General features: G+C 43.1%; 1 protein-coding gene across 1 annotated transcript in view; it reads left to right on the top strand.

Annotated features, from left to right (window-relative positions):
* The first annotated feature begins 9,233 nt into the window (after nt 1-9,233).
* The window catches only part of PELI2 (pellino E3 ubiquitin protein ligase family member 2), a 208,911-nt gene continuing 197,102 nt past the window's right edge, over nt 9,234-21,042 (top strand). The window contains exon 1 of the mRNA XM_079913650.1: nt 9,234-10,151. Within this exon, the coding sequence (XP_079769776.1) occupies nt 10,075-10,151 (77 nt within the window). The 5' untranslated portion in view covers nt 9,234-10,074. The remainder of the gene's footprint in view (nt 10,152-21,042) is intronic.

Here is a 21,042-nt window from a genome sequence, read left to right as displayed (position 1 = left end):
TAGTCCTGCTATTATATAGCACCTTACAGTTTGGAAAGCATTCTCATTTGGGTCCATTTCTTATTTAGATTCCAATTTTCTAGCTGCTACAACCGGAACATTTCACAACTTGCAAGAAAGCCACAGATTGTGGGGATTCTGCTGACTGGAGTCCCACAAGCTCCCTCACTGTACCTCATCTGAGATCAGGATCGTACGTCCAAAGTGGGAGCCTGTGGGACTCCAGATTTCCTGCTGTCTCACTTGCAGCTATGGCACTTGCTGTATCTATCATGGTGCCTTAACATAATAGGCCCTAAGTAAACATTTATCAAATTATCTTATTACACGGCTGTACAAAGCCAGCACAGGAACCTTTCAGCACGTATTTATTGATTCATTATTATTTAATATTTCCACATCCCCATCCCGCAATATTCTCCTGTAGTTGTATTTAAAAATGACAATACTGTGTATGTTTTAATACTTTGCAGTACATAATTTACTGTCACATGCATTATCTCATTTGATTTTCTCAAAAACCTTATGAGCTATACAGGCAGGAAATTATTATTCCTATTTCACAGATGGGCTAACTAAGGAAGGCATAAAGACATTAAGTGATGTAGAAATGAGGTCTCTGTCTCGTTAACTAGCCTGTTTTCTGCTCTTTGAGGATGCTTTTCTCTTGCTTCAGTTCAGCCTCTTTCCCGGAAGAGTCCCTGTCTCAGTGGTGAATGAGAGTAGGGAGGCCCTCTTCCAGAACAATCTCATTGTTACAAATACCCTTCATTGTTTGCAGTAACTCTGGTCTGGGGCAAAGAACATAAAAATGAATACTTTATTCCAAAGTCACTTATCATGTAGCTTCCAAAATGTGTATATTGATTTTGCATTTTATAGTCTCATGATGCCTATGTAGGTAAAATTATTACAAGATTTTGTTATTTATTGCTTCAACAACCCTACCCAACTCTCCAGTGATTTCCAATGTCAAAGAGAAGCAATCATTACCCTGATGCCCTGTATGACCTGGCTCCTACCTACTTCTCCAGCTTTATCTTATACCCCTCTCCTGTTCATGCGGTAAGCTCTGGCAACATGAAGTTCTTTCTGTTCCTAACATATGCCAAGCTCAGTACTACCTTAGGGCATATGCACTTGCTGCACCTTCTGGGTGGAATATTATTCCCTGAGATCTTGCACAGGTGATTCTGTTTTATCATTCAGTCAACTGCTCAAAACTCTCCTTGAAGAAGTCTTTCCTGGTCTCCTTGTTAAGTGAAAAAAGCTAGGTACGGAATAGTGTTCATAGTGTGCTGCCATTTCTGTGTGTTTTTAAAAGAATATTTACACAAACATATGCAGAGAAAAGTGCTGGGAAGATACACAAAAAATTGAAAACTGGTTTCCACTAGGGAGGAGAACTGCTGGGTAAAAGTAGGATTAAAATATTTTTCACTCTTTTTATTATTTGAATTGTTTACTATCTATATCTATTACTTTTTGAAATAATAAAACCTCTTTAAAAGAATGAGAAAAAAGAGCCCATTGGATTGTCTAAGCCTAACAAATTGGAAATAAAACAGGAATAAATATTTAATATTTCACTTAGATTCAATAATTCAAGTATACAGGTCTTGGTGAGATGGATTCTTCTTCAAAGCAGTTCATCTGACAGAAACCTAAAATTCTATTGACCACAAGCTCAATAGGACCCAACCATAGGGCTGTTAGAAGACTGAATGCCTCCTCCCAACAGCAGCAGAATACATATTCTTCTTAAGTGCACATGGAACATTCTCCAGTATAGATGACATATTAGAGAACCAAACAAGTCTTAACAAATTTAAGGTGATTGAATTTATATCTAGTATCTTTTTTTTACCACAATGGACTGAAACTAGAAATCAATAGCAAAGAGAATTGGAAAATTCCCAAATATTTGGAAATTAAACAACACACTCTTGAACATAAATGGATCAAAGAAGAAATCAAAACAGAAATTAAAAAATATCTTGAGACAAATGAAAGCAAAAATACAAATACCAAAACTTATGAGATGCAGCAAAAGCAGTACTAAGAGGCAACTTTATAGTGATAAATGCCTACCTTAAAAAAGAAGTAGAATCTCAAATATAAAACCTATTTCTATACATCAAGGAATTAGAAAAAGAAGAACATAAGCCCAAAGCTAGCAGAAGGAATGCAATAAAGATTAGAACAGAAATAAACAAAATAGAAAATAGAAAAACAATAGATAAAATCAATGAAACTGAGTTGCTTTTCTGAGAAGATCAACAGGGACTTGCCTGGTGGTGCAGTGGTTAAGTCTCCATGCTCCCAATGCAGGGGGCCCAGGTTCAATCCCTGGACAGGGAACTAGATCCCACATGCATGCCGCAACTAAGAGTTCACATGACACAACTAAGGAGCCCGCCTGCCGCAACTAAGACCAGGCTCAACCAAATAAAAATAAACTAATTAATTAATTTTATAAAAAGAAAAAGATCGACAAAATTGATGTCTTTAACTAGACTAAGAAAAAAAAGAGAAAGACTCAAAATCAGAAATGAAAGGGGACATTATTACGACCTCTGCAGGAATTAAAAAGATTACAAGAGTACTATGAATAATTGCACACTAACAAATTGGATAACTTAAAAGAAATGGATAAATTCCTAGAAACATATAACTTACAAGATTGAATCATGGAGAAACAGAAAATTTGAACAGACCAATTACTAGTAAGGAGATTGAATCAGTAAAACAAACAAACAAACAAACACCTCTCAACAAAGAAAATTCCAGGACTAGATGTCTTCACTGGTGAATTCTACTAAACAGTTAAAGAAGAATTAATACCAATCCTTTTCAAACTCTTCCAAAAAATTGAAGAGGAGAAAACTTTTCTAAACTCATTTTATGAGGTCAGTATCACCCTGATTCCAAAGCCAGAAGAAGATGTTACAAGAAAAGAAAACTATAGGCCAATATTCCTGATGAATATAGGTGAAAAAATCCTCCACAAAATACTAGAAAACTGAATCCAGACATACATTAGAAGTCTCATATTCCATGAACAAGTGGAACTTATCCCTGGGATGCAAGGATGGTTCAACATATGAAAATCAACCAATGTGAGACAGCATATTAACGGAACAAAGGATAAAACTCTTATGATGATCTCAATAGATGCAGAAAAAGCATTAGACAAAACCCAACACCTTTCTTGATGGAAAAAAAAGACTCAACAAACTAGGAATAAAAGGAAATTACCTCAAAGTAATAAAGGCCATAAATCCCACAGCTAACATTATACTCAATGAAAAACTGAAACATTTTCCTCTAAGATCAGGAATAAAAGACAGGGATGCTCACTCTTGCCACTTCTATTCAACATTTCTATTCAACTGGAAGTTCAAGCCAGAGCTATTAGGCAAGGAAAAGAAGTAAAAGGCATCCAAATCTGAAAAGAATTAAAAATCTCTGTTCACAGATTACATGGTCTTATACGTAGAAAATTCTAAAACTTTCACGAAAACATTGTTAGAACTAATAAACAAATTCAGTGAAGTTCAAAGACACAAAAATCAATATGTAAAAATTTGTTGTGTTTCTATACATTAACAATGAACTATCTGAAAAAGATACTAAGAGCACCATTTACAATAACTTCATAAAGAATAAAATACAAAGGAATAAACTTAACCAAGGAGGCAAAAGACTTGGACACTGAAAACTACAAAATATTAATGAAAGACATGAGAGAGGACACAAGTGAATAGAAAGTCATCCTGTGTTCATATATTGGAAGACTTAATATTGTTAAAACTACCCAGAGCAACCTATAGATTTAAAGCAATCTTTAGCAAAATCCCAATGACATCTTTTACAGAAATAGAAAAATAATCTTAAAATTCATATGGAACCACAAAGGACCCTTAATAGCCAAAACAATCTTATAAAGAACAAAGCTGAAGGTCTCACACTTCCTGATTTTAAACATATTACTAAACTATAGTAATCTAAACAGTATGCTACTGGCATAAAAATAGACGTATAGACAAATGGAACAGAATATAGAGCCCAGAAACAAACCCATGCATATACAGACAACTGATCTTCAACAAGGATGCTAAGAATACACAATGGGAAAGGAGAGTCTCTTCAATACATGGTGTGGGGAAAATTTTGCATGTGGGTATCCACATGCAAAAGAATGAAAATGGACCCTTATCTTACACCATACACAAAAATCAACTCAAAATGGATTAAAGACTTCAACAGAAGACCTGAAACTGTAAACTCTTAGAAGAAAGCCAAGGGGGAAATCTTTGTGATACTGATCTTGGCAATGGTTTCTTGGGTATGATACCAAAAAGCACCAGCAACAAAAGCAAAAATAGACAGGTGGGACTACATTAAATTAAAAAGCTTCTGCACAACAAAGGAAACAGGTAACCTACAGAATGGGGGAAAATATTTGCAAACCATATATCTGATAAGGGGTTAATATCCAAAATATATAAGAAACTCATATAACTCAAGAGCAAAAAACCAAATAACCCAACTTAAAAATGGGCAGAGGTAATGAATAGACAATTCTCCAAAGAAGATAAGCAAATACAACAGATATATGAAGAGATGTTGAACATCACTATCATCAGGGAAATGTAAACCAAAATCACGAGATACGACCTCACAGCTGTTAAGATGTTCATTATCAAAAAAACCCAGAAAATAGCAAATGTTGACGAGGATGTAGAAACATTGGAACCCATGTGCCATGTTGATGGAGATGTAAAATGGTAAAACAGAATGGAGCTTCCTCAAAAGATTAAAAATAGAACTACCATATGATCCAGCAACCTACTTCTGGGTATTTATTCAAAAGAACTGGAATCAGGATCTTGAAGAGATTTGCGCTCCCATGTTCATTGCAGCATTGTTCACAATAGCCAAGAGGTAAAAACACCTAAATACCCATAGATGGATAACTCGATTATGTAGTACATACCTACAGTGGAATATTATTCAGCCATAAAAAGAAGGGAATCCTGTTATATGATATGTCATGGATGGACCTTGAGGACAATTTACTAAAAAATAAGCCTGTCACAGAAGGACAATACTGCATGATTCTACTTATATGAGATATCAAAAGTTGCCAGACTTATGCAAGTAAAAAGTGCAATTTCTCAGAGCTGCGGGGAGGGAGAGACGGGAGTTGCTGTTCAATGGGTATAAAGTTTCAGTCATACAAGATGAAAAAGCTCTAGAGATCTGTTGTACAACATTGTGCTTACAGTTAACAAAAGTCTACTGGAGTCTGAAAGTTTTGTTGAGGGTAGATCTCATGTTATGTACTTTCTACCACAAGTTTTTAAAAATGTGAGTGCACCTCACAATAGCAATCAAAGAAATGCAAATAAAAATTATCACCTGTCACATTAGTGAGGGTTTAAAAATGCTACCGAGAGTTCCCTGAGGCAGGCTCTCTCTCATTTACTGATGGTTGCAGTATAACTTGGCAGCTATAATCATTTTGAAAAACAGTTTGGAAATATGCATGGAAGGGTCTTAAAAATGTTTATATCATTTGATGTAATAATTTCCCATGTAGGAAATTGTTCTCATGCAGTAATAATGAATATAAATATGTTCATTGTTTAGAAGACCAAAAATTAGAAATCTTCCCAATGTTTTATAAGAGGGAGGATGGTTCATAGATATTGATACACATGATGGAACAACAAAAATGAAGTTTTAGCGACAAGAGAAAACTGCTCACAATTGTAACATTAAGTGAAAAAAGAGGAGATAACAAACTGTGTGAAAGGTGATTATACACAGTATTATCACACTATGTAAAAAAATTAAAAATAAAAAAGATGAAGGAAATAGATAAAAAAATGTTATACAGGGTTGTTTCTGGGTAATGAGACTATGGATGATTTAAATAAAATAAAATTTTTAAAAATCCCTTTTTTCATGTTTTCCAAACTTCTGACAAGGAGCTCATATTACTTTCCCAATCAGGAACATATATATATATCTATATATGTGTATATATAGATATATATACGTATGTATACAGAAAATTTAAAAATAAAATGTGATCTAAGTTTTCATGAAAAAAATGACTAGTTTATCCAAACATATTTTTTTAAAATAAATACATTTATATATTTATTTATTTTTGTCTGCGTTGGGTCTTCGTTGCTGCATACGGGCTTTCTCTAGTCGTGGTGAGCAGGGGCTACTCTTTGTTGCGGTGCGTGGGCTTCTCATTGTGGTGGCTTCTCTTGCTGCGGAGCACGGGCTCTAGGTGCCTGGGCTTCAGTAGTTGTGGCACAGAGGCTCAGTAGTTGTGGCTTGCGGGCTCTAGAGAGCAGGCTCGGTAGCTGTGGTGCACGGGCTTAGTTGCTCTGCGGCATGTGGGATCTTCCCGGACCAGGGGTCGAGCCTGTGCCCCCTGTATTGGCAGGCAGACTCTTAATCACTGTGCCACCAGGGAAGCCCCAGACATACATGTTTTGAAAGGATCTTCTTACTCTTTAGTCTTTGCAAACATAAACATGTAAGGTAGAATGGAGAGTGACTAAAAATTAGACTCTTTATTCTAGAAATACTGGAAGGCATTTGATTTATTTTATTTAAGACAAAGATAAGCTTCTTCACTAAATCTTTTCATTCTAACTTAAAAGAGATAGACCTAACTGGGGGGTAAAAATCAAGAGAAAGCCTTACATTATTTATTTGTGAAGTTAACATATGGCCTTAGGTAGCCCAAGAAGTAGCATCAGCTCCCTCTGGGATGCTGTGGGTGGTTCATCCTCTTCAGGAGAGTGGTTTCGGAGAGACACAAATGGAATGGCAAGCAGGGAGGGAGGGTGGTGGTCTGCCCTGGCAGCCAGGTCAGTCAAACCCACCCTGGCTTTCAGTGGGTTGGCAGATGGCACAGCCAGATTGTCCCACCAGCCTGGAGCTACTAACTAAAACAATTACATTCAAGACGAGATAAATTCATGCTACAATCAGATTCCTAATATTAGCAGGGGATGGTGGGGGTAATGTTCTAACTGGCTTAAGTTGTGAACAGAAAACTCTAATGAGGGATGAACAGAGAAAGGTGCAAGCTGGCTTTTATAGGGATACAAGCCATGGACTCTCTGAGAAAATCAAGTTTATGCCCCACTATTCTGTTCCCCTCCCAGCCCTGCCATTTGATTCCACTTGAGAAGTGTTTTTTGGTTCTTTTTTTACCTTCGCTTATATATTTCCTTGAAACCAGACAAAGCAAATTTGGGGAACTTGGGCCCAATCTAGAAAACAGACATGGTTTTGGTGGGTCCATTCTGTGTTTAAAACAAAACAAAACAGAACTGGAATGAGTTGCCTATAGTTACAAGTTGGATTTGGCATAAAACACAGGATTTGCACTTAAAAAAAAATTAAATTTAGCAACAGTAAGCTGTTATTGTCACATGGCGACAATTAGCTGGAGAGCAGTGTCTGATGCGCCTCTGAGATGGCACAGTCTCACCAATTTGCCACAGTCCTCACTTGGCCCTTTTGCTCATTTGGATTTCGATTCCTGGTGCCTGTATGCATTCCTGAGGTTTTCAGGTGTCAGAATAATTCCCCAAACTGGTCTGTGAGCCCTGCGTTACCTAAGATAAAAAGCCTCCACTGCTACAAAAACTTGATTCAAAGCAACACTTCCTGTAAGTAACTGATAAAGACAGACCTGATGAAGAACTTTAAACAAGCTCAAAGACATGCAGGGAGAGCAGAAAGAGAGAGATGGCCCTCTGGAAGTCAGAGGCGTCCTGGGCAAACAGCTAGAATGGAGGTCCTGCAAAGACTGAGACATCTTATGGGAAACTCTCAGCCTAGTGTTTGGAACTTAGTAGGAGGTTAATAAATGTTTGTTTCCATCTTCCTAAGAGCAGATGCAGAGCACAGCAAGGAGGAAATGGAGCCAGAATAGTGTAATGCAATGCACAAAAGCACAGCATGCCAAGGGAGAAGGAGGAAGGGGGTAATCGCAGCCTAGAGAGCAGTAGCAGCAACAGAACAAGCCTGGAGAAGTTAGAATGACAGATCCAGGTACTATAATAACTGGGGACTTCATAACCAAGGCATGATTCTGCTAGACCTTTGCTAGCCACACATCTATAAGGTAAGTAGGAGCATGGAGTAGATAAATGAAGTCAACATTAATCAGGCAGAAATTCAGACAGAAATTCACACCAAGACCCTAGTGATGAGAAAGCATTCAACCCTTTAGTGAAGGATTGTTGGTTAAAACTAACTATACACACATACATATTACAGAGAATATGTAAAATATGCTGAATAACGGTGTTCAGATGAAGTATAGAAATTTTATACTTAGGTGAAGTATGTTGTTTAAAAAGTTTTTGTGTGTTTGACTAACCAATGGTGTGGCTTTAGTTACTTTGAAATAATTTATTTCTAAAGCCCCAATTAAAAACAAATTCGTTACTAACTGAAGTAACATTTCCTGCAGCATCTTGTCACTATAGTAATAACCTGTCAGAGAATGTTAGACAAAGGGTGCTGAACGGTGCAATGGAAGGTTACTGATGCAATTATTTCTTTTTCCTAGCCCTTTACTTAGGGTCATAGCCCACCAGTCAGTGTTTATACATAGGGTGGCTTTGCAGTATTTATTTCTTTGAAAATTATTTAACAGTCTTGAGAGGCAGTGACTGACAATAATATGCAGAGTTTCCAGTATGAGTGCTTAATAAATGGGAAAACAATAAAATCCTGTATGAGGAGAAACAGCAGTCAGTAAAGCTGTTATACTCTAAAATATTTTAAAGCCATAGTAGTGACTATTTAGAAAAGCATAAAAAGCAAACAATGCATCGGCTAAATTATAATAAAGGAACTTTTATATCCATTAAAATGTTTACCCAAATAATTTCCTCTTAAATTCCTTAGGGGATTGAGAGAAGGTATGGGAAAGCGGACAGGGTCTGGATTAAAAAAAACCAAAAAAACCCCCAACAACAGCAAAACATTTTTTTGGAACCATGTGGAACTCTGCTGACGACAAACCGGGTTGTTACATCCTGCACCACGGCAGTGTGCTCCAAGTGCCTTCAAGACTCCCTCTAATCCAGTGCCAATTGGCGAGCCCCTCCAAATTTCTAGACGTCTTCAAGCTCTTAAGGACTTGGTTTTGGAAGAGGAGGCACCCAGGTGCGCCTGTGCGACACCTCCGGATGTGTGCCGCGACACAGTGACACCGGGAAAGCAAATGCTCTCATACCCCGAGAGCAAGTTCTTTATTTACAGCTAACTAACCTGGGGAAACTAGGCTAGGCTTGGGAACCTTGACCGCTGTGCTTCCGGGATCCTGCGCAGCCTTCAGCCGCTGGAGAACTCGGCGACCAGGGCTGTGGACCCCGCGCTGTTAAGTTTGGGAAAGGAAGCGAGAAAAAAAAAAAAATAGAGCTGCTCCTTTAAGAACTTCTTTTCCCTTTTACTCTATGTTTACATAACACCCGGGCGATCCACCGCAGGGCCCGAGGGGGGCGGGGAGGGGACGTGGGCGGCCCCACGCGCCGGGGGAGGGGGCGCCGGGTGGGCGGGGGGGCTGCGGGCGTCTCGCGGAGGGCCGGGCGGCTCCCACCTGCCCGCGCGCCCGCGGGGCGGCTCAGCGGTCCGGCCCCCGCCCCTCCCCCTCCCCCGCCCTTCCCCCGCCCGCTGCCCCCGCCCCTCCCTAGCTTTCTCGCTCTTTCCCTTCCTCCCTCCCGCGGGGCTTCGGCGGCGGCTGCGGCTCAGGCGCTCGGCGCGGGTAGGTCCCCCTGCTGCCTGGTTCCATTTGTTGCCGAGTCCGGCTCGGGGCAGCTGCGCTGCGCGGAGCTCCGGAGAGCCCGGCAGGGCAGCCGCGCAGCCACGACGGAGCAGCCGCGGGATTGGCCGCCCCGCGCCCCCTTCGCCGCCGTGCCCTTCCCTGGCGCGCTCACTCCCTTCTCGGGATGGGATTGTAGCGGCGGCGCGGACTCGGCGGGGGTCGCGGCGGAGGCGACGGCGGCGGCCGAGCAGGGCTCCATGTTTTCCCCCGGCCAGGAGGAGCACTGCGCCCTCAACAAGGAGCCGGTGAAATACGGGGAGCTGGTGGTTCTGGGGTAAGTCCGGGGGTCCCCGACCCGGGGAGATTTGGGGCGGGCGGCGAGCGCTCCGGGCTGGGTGGCAGCAGCGCGCCCGCATCCCCGAGCAGGGCCAGCGGGGTGGCTCGGGGGCTCTGTGGGGATCGCCCGGGCGCTTGGGTCGGCGCGAGCGGCTCGGAGGGCTGGGACGGCGGGGGCGGGGAGGCGCGCGCGGGGCGCTGCGGCGGGCACCGGGATGCGCTATCCGCGCCGAGGACGGTGGCGAAGGAAGTGGCGGGGACTGGGGCGACCCCGCGCCCCGCGGGGCTCAGCGTTCGGGGACCAAGTCGTCGGCGGTACCGCAGGGATAGGGGTTCGACTTCCCTGCGCGCCCCGGGCCGGGTAGCGGGGGTAGTGGCCAGGGCTGAGGCACCGCCGTCGCAGGCACCACGCGGTGTCCGAGGACACCCCCCACCACCACCACCTTGGCGAAGCTGAGAGGCCCCCGGGGGCCCTCTGACCCAGCTTACTGTGAGCCCGGGGCCCGGAACTCCAGGCGCGGCACCGCCGGCTCGGCCGCAGCGGGCGGTGGGATCCGCGCGGGGGGCGTCCACGGGCAGCGCTTTGCATATTGTTATGGTGACCGCCACGGGTAGCCGCAGCCCGAGGGCACTGAACTGTCTGTGACTCGGCCGGGAGTGTCCCGGAGTGGGCAGGAACGCCGCTGCCCCCCACCCCGGGCTCCCCGGCACGGGACCGCATCCCTTTCGTCCCTCGGTCCTGGGATTCGGCCTCGCAGATGTCCTCCCAGCGGCGGGGAGCTCGCCAGCCTCACCCGCCTCGACTCCCTCTCCGCTTGTGAAAACCACATTTTGAAGATAGTAATTATCTACAGTCGTTAAACGGCAGCAATTAGAGACTTCATTTTCTTCCTGAGTTTCCTTGTGACATTTCTATTGTTTACTCTTAATAAGACAAGAGAAAGGCTTTGCCAGGATTAAAGCAGGGTAAAGTGGGCAGTGAAAGGGGAGCGGAGTGGGGAGGGGAAAGTGCGGGGAAACTCCGGAGAAGCAGCAACTTGGGTTTAGTATTGGAAGAGAAAGGATTATTTTTCGCTTTGGATCTGTCACTCCTGAGAACCCGCGCTTTTGTCCTTCTCTCTTGAAAGACCTGTATTCTTAACATTATGGGTGCTGAAAGGTAGGCTTAGCACACACGCGAAGAGTCATGGGTATGGAAAAACTCAGGGCACTCTGAAAAATGTGTTTTGATAACTGAATACTTTGAAGTAAGTGCCGACTTAAACATAATTTTAAAAAGAAGAATTTTTAAGAGGAGCTTCCAGACACAGCTCAGCTCTAAGTTGTCCAGTCCAACTTACCTTGTTGCTACAGTATTAGGTGGAATATCATTGTAAATCTCATTACCTATTTGGAAGCTGTTTGCAGATAAGCATTTTTCTCACCTGCATCTAATTGCACTTAAAAGACAGATATCAGGGTTCACTGGAAGGAGAGAGGAATGGGAGGAAAAAAGCCAGAGTTTAGCTTGTTTTACGTAATCTCAGCCCAGCCTAATATTGTGCAGTTTGGTTTTGTTTGTGCGGCTGGCTTCAAAGTATGTTTAACATTGTGAACCTGACACGAAAGATTAACTTAGGCCAGGACTTTATTTCATTATTTCCTTTTGAGGAAATCGTTGTTGAGATGTTTCATGAAAGCAGTGTGTGAATGGGCCTGGAGAGGGTTTTGTGTTCACAGCTGGAAGTGCTGGGCATTCCAAAGCCCTGAAAGGGATTTATACCCTGGATTGTCCTAGTATCACAGGCTTACTCTAAAGTAGGCTGTGTAAATGCGTTGCCAATTGCATGTGCTCTGTCCTTTAAGAATGCTTTTCCAGGAGACACTTCATATGACAGAGTTGGCACTTACATCAATACTTTGGGCCACTCAGCAGTTATTTGTGCACCTACTATGTGCCAGCACTGTTTAGGCATACCGGCTCCAGCAGTGAACAAGGAGGTTTCATTTTAGTGTGGAGTGGCAGGTATAAACAGGAGGAAACATGTAAACAAAGGAATAGTAGATGGCAATTTTGGGTGCTGCCAAGTTCTCAGCAGAAGTGGGTCAGCTTGGGAAATGTCTGTTGTAGGCAGGTCTTGCTTCTTTAGCTGGGAGGTCAGGGAAGGTCTCTCTGAGGAAGCGAAAGGTGAGTTGAGACCAGGTTCTGAGAAGATGCTCGTCTGGATTTTGAATACTTCAGAAGAATTGTGGCCTTTTTCTGTTTCTGAGAGTAGTTTTCTGACTCTCTAGCGATATTGAACACATTTGAAGAGTGCGGGGGGAAAGGGTGAAAAGGTAGGGAGACTTTAAAGAGACCCTTATTAATCATTATCCTACCCTTAGGACTTGAGACAGGGCTCTCCCTTTTAAAACAGCAGTAACAATCAAATAAAAATTATTATCAGATTTGCATGTCTGATCATCTAGAACATAAATAATGGCAGACAATTCTAGTAGGTTTTCTCACTGATAAAATTAACCTTGAGATCTAAAAATGCCCAATATTGATATTGATAGAAGCTTTTTGCTTGTAAAATACAGTGTGTTTTTCATTTAAAAAATAAAAAACGGTTGTGTGGTAGTCCTTTTTGTTTGCTTCTAAATTTCATAGTGAAATGTTGCTAAGAGGTCCTGGAGAGCAGACTGAGGAGCTATATATGTATATGTCTATATCCATATATAGATGCTTCTGCGTCTTTTCGTGCTTTACACGATATTAAGAGAATTGCCAGCTAGTCAGGATTTTAGTAGGGTCATCATTTTCTTGGCGGATTGGTAGAATTTAATTATTTCTTGATTTCAACCAGTGAATGCATCGTAGCCACAACTCATTGTTGTGTCCATTATGTAATGGAAGATAGACAAAAGGACTGGTCTACCTGTTTGGTCTTTTTTGCTGTTAATTTTAAACCTGGCTAAAATGTTGAAGTTGGGGAAGTGTGTCAGGATTTGAGAGGCAGTTCGGTATAGTTCGTGAGGAGAGGATGAACCAGCAGTCAGGAGACCTGGATTGAATTCCTTTCTTGCCCACTGGCTTTGTGATAGTGACTTAGGCCCTTACCCTTTCTCTGTTTCTTTAGAAATAATGAAATATGATTAGATTAGGTAGTTGTCAAGGACCTTTCTGGTTTATACCCTGTCATATTGCTCATTGGCTGAAATGTTGAAAACATATAGTTAACATAGTCTAGGTAGCCCAGCATGTGTTGATTTTGTATATTCTTAAGGTGAAGGTGTTAGGATTCGAATGGGAACTGTGTTTTAATAGCAGAAAAGATTGATGCTGTGATTACTTTTTTGGAAGTAGAGATGTGCAAAACAGGCATTTTTAAAAGTTGTAATGGTATACGTATATTTGGTACATTGGTGTTAGGTTGTACATGAGGGTGTTCAAAATTTGGTAAAACTTTCTGTTCCAAGTTTAAGGAAGGCAGTAATGTTTTGAAATTAAGCTCAGTGGGCTGAAATAATCAACATAAGGAAGAGATAATCTGATGCTGAAATTTTAGAACTGAAAGGGCCCTAAGAGGTCATGGTACATGTTCAGCTCTTTAATTTTACTGATGAAGCAACTGAGGCTCCCAGAAGGAAGGGGATTTGTTCAAGTTCATAGTTGAGCTGGATCACTACACTGCCGGGTCACTGTTTCCCCACTTCAGGGCAGAGTCCAGCAGTGCTGTTAGCAGAGTCCAGTCAGTTCCTCAAAGCTTCAACTTTTCTTGTAACTTTTATGAGGGGAGCTGAATCTCTTTCTGGATTCAATTTAAAGCATGCAGCTCTCTTGCTGACTAATGGCCCATCATGGTTTCTGGAAAAATATTGCTTATTCTTAGTTCCCCTCACCTCACAGTTGAATGGATAATGCATTTTGCAAGACTTTCTTTTTCGTTTGATGCGTCACAAAATGTATTTTTATTGGCTCTCTCATCCAAAGGTTTTTAACCTAGGGTCCACAGATGGAATCCAGGGAGCCCTTGAACTTAGATGGGGGAAAATCATCTTTATTTTTACTCTATTCAGACTGAGATTTAGCATTTCACTCCATTATGTGTATAGGCAACGGATAGACCTGCTGCTAGATTCGTTAATACATTAATCCAGAAGTACATACGTTATTGTATTACAACTTAAAACTATCTTGATAACCAAGTATAATTGATTCCATTTTTAATCCTTTGTGTTGTATTTTATGCATTTAAAAATATTTTTCTGGACTTCCTTGGTGGCGCGGTGGTTAAGAATCCTCCTGCCAATGCAGGGGACACTAGTTTGAGCCCTGGTCCGGGAAGATCCCACGTGCCGCGGAGCAACTAAGCCCGTGTGCCACAACTACTGAGCCTGTGCTCTAGAGCCCGCGAGCCACAACAACTGAGCCCACGAACCACAGCTACTGAAGCCCACGTGCCTAGAGCCCGTGCTCCACAAGAGAAGCCACCACAATGAGAAGCCTGCGCACTGCAATGAAGAGCAGCCCCTGCTTGCCGCAACTAGAGAAAGCCCACGCGCAGCAATGAGGATCCGACGCAGCCAAAAAAAATAAATAAATTTATTAAAAAAATTTTTTTCTGAAAAGGGCTCAGTATACTTTACTAGACTGCCAAAAGGATCCTTCGCACAAAAAAGGGTTAAGAATTTCTACAGATATGACTCAAAAATATTGTAATTGAAACTGACCAAGATCTGCAAACGGCTAAAGGTCAGGGGTACGTGCCTATTTCCCTTTGGATTGTGTAGCATTTTATCAGGTAAGACAAAGAGGACTGTTGCTGGAAGAGTTTATGGCCTTTATTCTTTGAAACAAGCAGCTCCGATTTCTAGATGCCCATTTTTGTCTTAACCTTGGCATTTTGCCTTGACCCCTCCCCTTGGTAGTAATAAGAAACCTTAAAATACATCCTAACACTTTTCCTTTTCTCATCGTCCTCTCTAATTTGGGCCCAGACATCAAACACTTGTGTCCTTTATAGACTAAAAGGTCTTTGAACTTAAAAAAAAAGATACAAAACAAAATCTTTGCTGTCGCTCAGCATGTAGGGTCATCTGCAGAGCTCGGCTCTGTTTGTGTGGATGGAGTGTCTACTTCTGTAGGCTATTAAGGGTCATGATGTGACTGGCTTCGGGTTGCTATATTTTCCTTTACTAACTTTAGCCTTGTTTGGAGTATGTGGCTGTCTGTGTGGTTTCTTGTCTGGCTCGCTCAGATTTATTTGTTTCTCTCTTTAACACACCAAGCCTGAAACCTTCATTAGGACTTTTCGTTTTCAGCTGTATTGCATCATATGATTAATGTTTGGGTATGCTTTAGGTAAACAAAAGTAAAACCAGGTTGATACAGGTTCCAGCACCTTTACCAAAACATATTTTATCAAAAGGATAAAACATGTACACAGAAAAGACTGAAAACCAAAACCATGCCAGTTGCTGTATTTGAGGGAGACCAGTATTGTCACATTGAGGCAGTGGTTTTGTGTCTGTTATGTGGGGATCAGCAAGGTGGGGCCATAGATTGTCTTTGGAATGGAGACAGTAGCTCTTGATGGAGCTCCTTGGTATGGGAGAAAAATAACTGAAAAGGAATTTCTGACATCTCTTGATTTAACTAAGGGTTTCCCCTGGCGTGAGCAGAGTCTATAAGAAGAAAGTCAGTCGAGGGTAAGAATGATTCTGTTAATGGTTCTTATTGAGCTTACTGTCACTTTTATCTTCTGGAAAATAAAAATAACGAGAGCAGAAAGTGCTTCACATTTGTTAGCTTTGTCTAAATCAGCTGTTCTCAGCCGCCTTAGTACGTGATGATCAGTTTTGAGGTACATGGCCGGTAATTTATGACACGTAATAAAGTATGGATCTTTTAAATGATTCCAAAATGTCCCTTTAATAACGTGATTTTACGCACTCGCATCTGCTATGTTTTCCCAAGTGGGAGAGAAAGGGGTGGAGTTACATCAGGCAAGCCAGGGATTTATTCATTCAGCAAATATTTATTGGGATTGTGCTCTTCCAGGCATGGGGGATACAGCAAGACAAGGCAGACACGTGAATTGCTGTCTTATTCTTGTCACAGCCCTTTAGGGAACAGCTAGTACAAATACACAGTTCATTCATTTATTCCACAAATATTTGAGCATCTGCTACGTGTCGGATGCTGTCCTTGGCACTAAGGGATGTAGTGGTGAACAAGACAGGTATCATCTCTGCCGCTGTGGATCCTCCATAGAAAGCAGTGTAGAGTATAAGCTGTGACGGGGGGCACATTAACAGGGTCACCTAACCATGTGCCAGGATGAGAAGGGGTTAGCCAGGTGGAGGTAGAGGGAAAGATTGCTCTAGGAGGAGGAGTATTCTAAGACCCAGAGGTGAGCACACATGCTCCTTTGAGGAATGGAGAAAAGCCCCGAATGACTAGAAGAGAGTGGTTGGAATACATAATGTGAGCGATGAGGGTGGGAGGGCAGGTCCAGCAGGATTCGGGACTTTATCCTAAAGGCCTGGGAGACTGTAGCTGGATTTTCAGCTCTGAAACTTGGAGTGGAGAAAGCACTTCTGCAAAGAGGGCTGCAGCAGCGCCGGTGGAAGGAGAAGCCCAGGCAGAGAGGGACCGGGGCGTATGGGAGCCAGCTGCTGTCTGGGTTCCAGTTTCTGGTTCCTGTCCCTCATGAGATCCAGTTGCACCCACTGTCCAGGGTTGCAAGTGACCAGCCACTCATTCAGTGACTCAAAAATACTGACTGAGGGCCAGCACTGCCCCAGACACTGGGCTGCATACAGTAGGAGTGAGACAGATGGCCCCACCTGCAGGGAGCTCACCTGTGAGTGGGGGAGATGGGTGGTGCAAATGAGACGGCATGCAGGTAGATGCAGCATCTAATTTCAGAGAGTGTCAGGAGGAAGATGAAGCAGGATAAGGGGAGGAGAGTGCTTGTTGTGTGTGTGGGGGAACTAGCCAGGTCAAGTGCTGGAGATAAGGTAGTGGGGGCCCTTGTAGACAGGAAAGTCAGGGGAAACTTTTCTGAGAAAGTAACCCTGTATCCTCTGAGAGTCCCCCATCTTTTTCAGTTTTTATTTACTTTTTTCCGGTTTAAGCCACCCTGAGTGGGTTTCACTCTTACGCCAAAGGGTTCCGAGTGTCCTGTTAGTTAAGGAGGCAAAGTATGTAAACCATTTACTAAAGGTAAAATAGAAGAGCAAACAAGTAGAAGGACATACATTTAACGTCCCTAGACACACGCAGGGTTCAGTCCGCTGCGCTGCTCGCCACGTGCCCAGAGTGGTAATTGCGTTCCACTAGGGCTCATTGAGAAGATCTGCTCCTCCCTCCAAGAAGAGTTGACCCTTTGAGGACAAGGGGTGACGTCTACCCCTCTTGGAGTGCGAGGTATGCCTTTTCAGGTGCATGGGAGGTTGGGTTTCTCTGGCACACTGCAGTGCCCTGCTCAGCTCAGAGGTGTCTCTGGGGTTCAGTGACTGTTTCTCGATTTGGAAGGAATGCAGATTCTGGTTCTGTAGCACAGCTGCAGTTTTGTAAACAGTCCTCTCAACCTTAAGGGCCCAAGTTAAAGGCTCCCTGCGATACTAAACATGTACTTTACTGACGTCAGATATTCCTGTTTCAACTTTTGTTTTTCTTTTTGTCAGCCACCTAACAGTCATTTTGTCACCTGCAGAAAGTTCTGCCTTGAAGGGAAGCAGGCCGTCTGTTCCCATTCCACCAGCTGCTCGGAGCTGCGTTGCAGCGCGCTAGGGTGGTGCTGCAAGGCCGCGGTCATTAGTGCCTACTAATGACTAACGACGGCTGGGGGGTACAAGCCTCTTGGATGACAGACCTAATAAATATGCATTAGGGGTATTTTCGGCAGCAGGTTTAAGACTACTGCAAGTCATTCTCGATTGAGGTTTTATTTCCAGCCGTCCACATAATGCTTCTCACTTGCAAACACTTAACTCCGTTCGTACCCTGCTTTTCTTGCTCGGTGTTTAGGATGAGAATCATTATTTCAAGCTCCGTGCTCCCCTTCTAATTAGTACTGGTTTAGCAGAATCCAACCAGAGCAGGCAGTTGTGTGTTTGGCTTCCAGGCTGTTGGTATGAAACGGCTGTTTACTATTACCAAGTCCCTTCGAGGAGCCCCCGAGGCCCCTCCTCCTTTCCGGTCCATACCTGGCCTTCTCGTGCTTCCTGCTACGCAGTTGTGGAGCGCTCTAATCGTAATCAGAACTTGGGATGGGTGAGCAGTGAGGGTTTTCTGGAGCGCTCGACTGATGAATCGATGACCTTGAGGAAAGGTCCTCTTTGCACAAGGACCACAAACACAAAGAAGTGTGCTTCTTGCCAGATCCCAGAAACTTACAGACTGGGTCCCTGCTGTGGTACTTGAGACTGCATTAGGGTTTGGGTGCTTTTGTCTTTACATGCTCTTGGGTAGAATTCAGAATGGAGTCTGTAGCCTTGCTCTATGGCTATTTGTATAGGGTATGCAAGAGAGCTATTGGAGCGAACAGGTAACTGTACTATGTGTGTCAGCAGTTTATGCTTCTCAACATAAACTGCTTGAGAACTATTTTCACATTCTTGAACTATTTTCACATGATAAGCATTCAGTTGTTTGACTCTGTAAACCATTCAATGAAAGAGTTACATCTAAAGGCCATGTATTGAGGTGGACATTACCCAACTTTCCCAACAGGATTTGCAGGCAGTTGGAGATCAGATAAGAGAACTCAGGGTTTTAACTTAGTCCCACATTCTTCCTCTGTCATCTTCAAATACAGCCAGCGTGCTGGACCTCTCTCAGGAGGTGGATCCCCTCCCCATGCATCTGAGCTAGTTTTGTGATTTGCTCTGACCAGTCTTTGTGACAGAGGTCTGTGACTTTTGGATGTTGCCTTAAGGGGTGTTGTAGCTTCTGTTTTTGTTCTCTATATTAGTCTGCTGGGGCTGCCATGACAAAATACCACAGGCTAGGTGGCCTAAACAACAGAAACTTATTTTCTCATAGTTTTGGAGGCTGGAAGTCCAAGATCGAGCTGTTGGCATGTTGGGTTTCTCCTGAGGCCTCTCTCCTTGGCTTGCAGATGGCTGTCTCTCGCTGTGTCCTCACGTGGCTTTTTCTGTGTGGGTGCCCATCGCTGGTGGTCCTTCCTTTTCTTATAAGGACACCAATCATATTGGATTAGGGCCCACCCACGTGACCTAATTTAACCTTAACTACCTCTTTCAAGACCCTGTCTCCAAATACATTCACATTCTGAAGTGTACTGAGGGTTAGGACTTCAACATATAAATCCAGTCCTCAACATCTTCTTAGAAGGCAGCTGCCGTATAAAGACGTCTGACTACCCTGCTGGAGAGGGTGGCCCGGGTGGGTGAGAGGTTACAAAAGGAGCGGAGGCCTGGTCATCCCCCAGCCATTCCAGCCACCCAGCTGTGGCAGCTGACCTGTGAGTGAAGCCATGCTGGCTTCTTGGTCCATCAAGCTTCCCCAGGCCACACTGCATGGAGCAGAGATGAGCCCTTTCCTTCTAGTTCTGCTGAATTAACGAATTCTAAGTGCCAGTTGTCCTTTGAAGCCATTATGTTTGGGGGTGGTTTGTTACACAGCAGTAGACAACTGAAACACCACAGTATTACATTTGCATGTGGTTCGGTTGTCAGATCTGACAGACTAACAGGAAATAATTCACTGAGTTTTTGTTTCTTTCAGGTTATTGATTATTTTAATAAGCACAATTTCAGCCTTTTAGGTGAGTTATTCCAAACATTAAGTACTGTACGGCCTGAAAACCGTAGCTAACAAAAGCAGTTGTGGAATAACTTTATCATGTGTAAGTCATCTGTGATCTCTTTGCGTTCATTAATCTCCATAATCAGTATTATCTCCTGAAACTCATTGAGAGCAGGCAGTTGAAGAATGGCCCGGCGGAGCTGAGAAGTGTGCTTCTGGAGGACGGTAGCGTAAGCAGCTTTGAGCCAGGACAGCTAGTGCCTGATGCCGATCTTCAGCCTTTTAAAGGCCACCCAACGTGAAATAATAGTACTAACAGAGGTTTGAGGAGGGGAGGTCATCTATACTAGCATCCTGCAAGTACAGGGCGATGAAGAGCTCATCTGTGTGGGTTGTACCTGTCTGCGACTATCAGCGGTAGGAAGGAGGTGCAGTTCCTGAAATACTTCCCAGGTCTCATCGACCCCGTGGAGCCAAGTTATGTGCTGGGTAGGAAGCGAGCAAAGGCAGAAGGTGGCTGTGGCGTGGTGGAGTCTGGGCTGGGCCAGTGTTTTCCTTCCAGAAGGAGACAGTTGTGACAGCAGCCGAGCTGCCAGCCACGTGCATGGTCCTCGGGGTGCAGAGAAAGAACTATAGCTGTAGATTCTGCCAGCGACTGCCTTCAAACTGAGCATCTTGCCGAAAAAAGGATTCCTGTAGTAGCTGAAATGAATGGAATGTCTTAAAATTCCCCAAATCCTGTTTGGGAAGTTTTAACATTTGACATTTTTAATCAGAAGGACTGAAACATGTAAAATGAAAACTTTTGCATTCAAAATTTGTAAACTAAGTGTAAAAGAAATTTAAATAAACTCCCAAATGGTGTATTTTGTAAGTTTGTAGCTTTTATAATTTTGGAGATTTTAAAGCTTAAAACTACACTAGAATCTTTGGGATACCAAATATATAGGTAGCTATATGTTACTGCACATGTATTCTGTATGGACATATTTAATTAAATGTGGGATTCACTGTACATACTAGAAATTAGGCAGTATCTAAACATGCAGTAAACTTTGAACCACTCAGTACGTGTGAGGTGATTGCTGTTATGGTTGCTGTTTCGGTGACGCCAGTGATCTCACATTTAGGAACCCACATAAGAAAA

This window comes from Stenella coeruleoalba (genome assembly GCF_951394435.1).
Source record: "Stenella coeruleoalba genome assembly, chromosome: 2".
Taxonomy (NCBI): domain Eukaryota; kingdom Metazoa; phylum Chordata; class Mammalia; order Artiodactyla; family Delphinidae; genus Stenella; species Stenella coeruleoalba.
The sequence above is the reverse complement of the archived record's forward strand: the minus strand, read 5'-3'. Positions and strand labels throughout refer to the sequence as shown.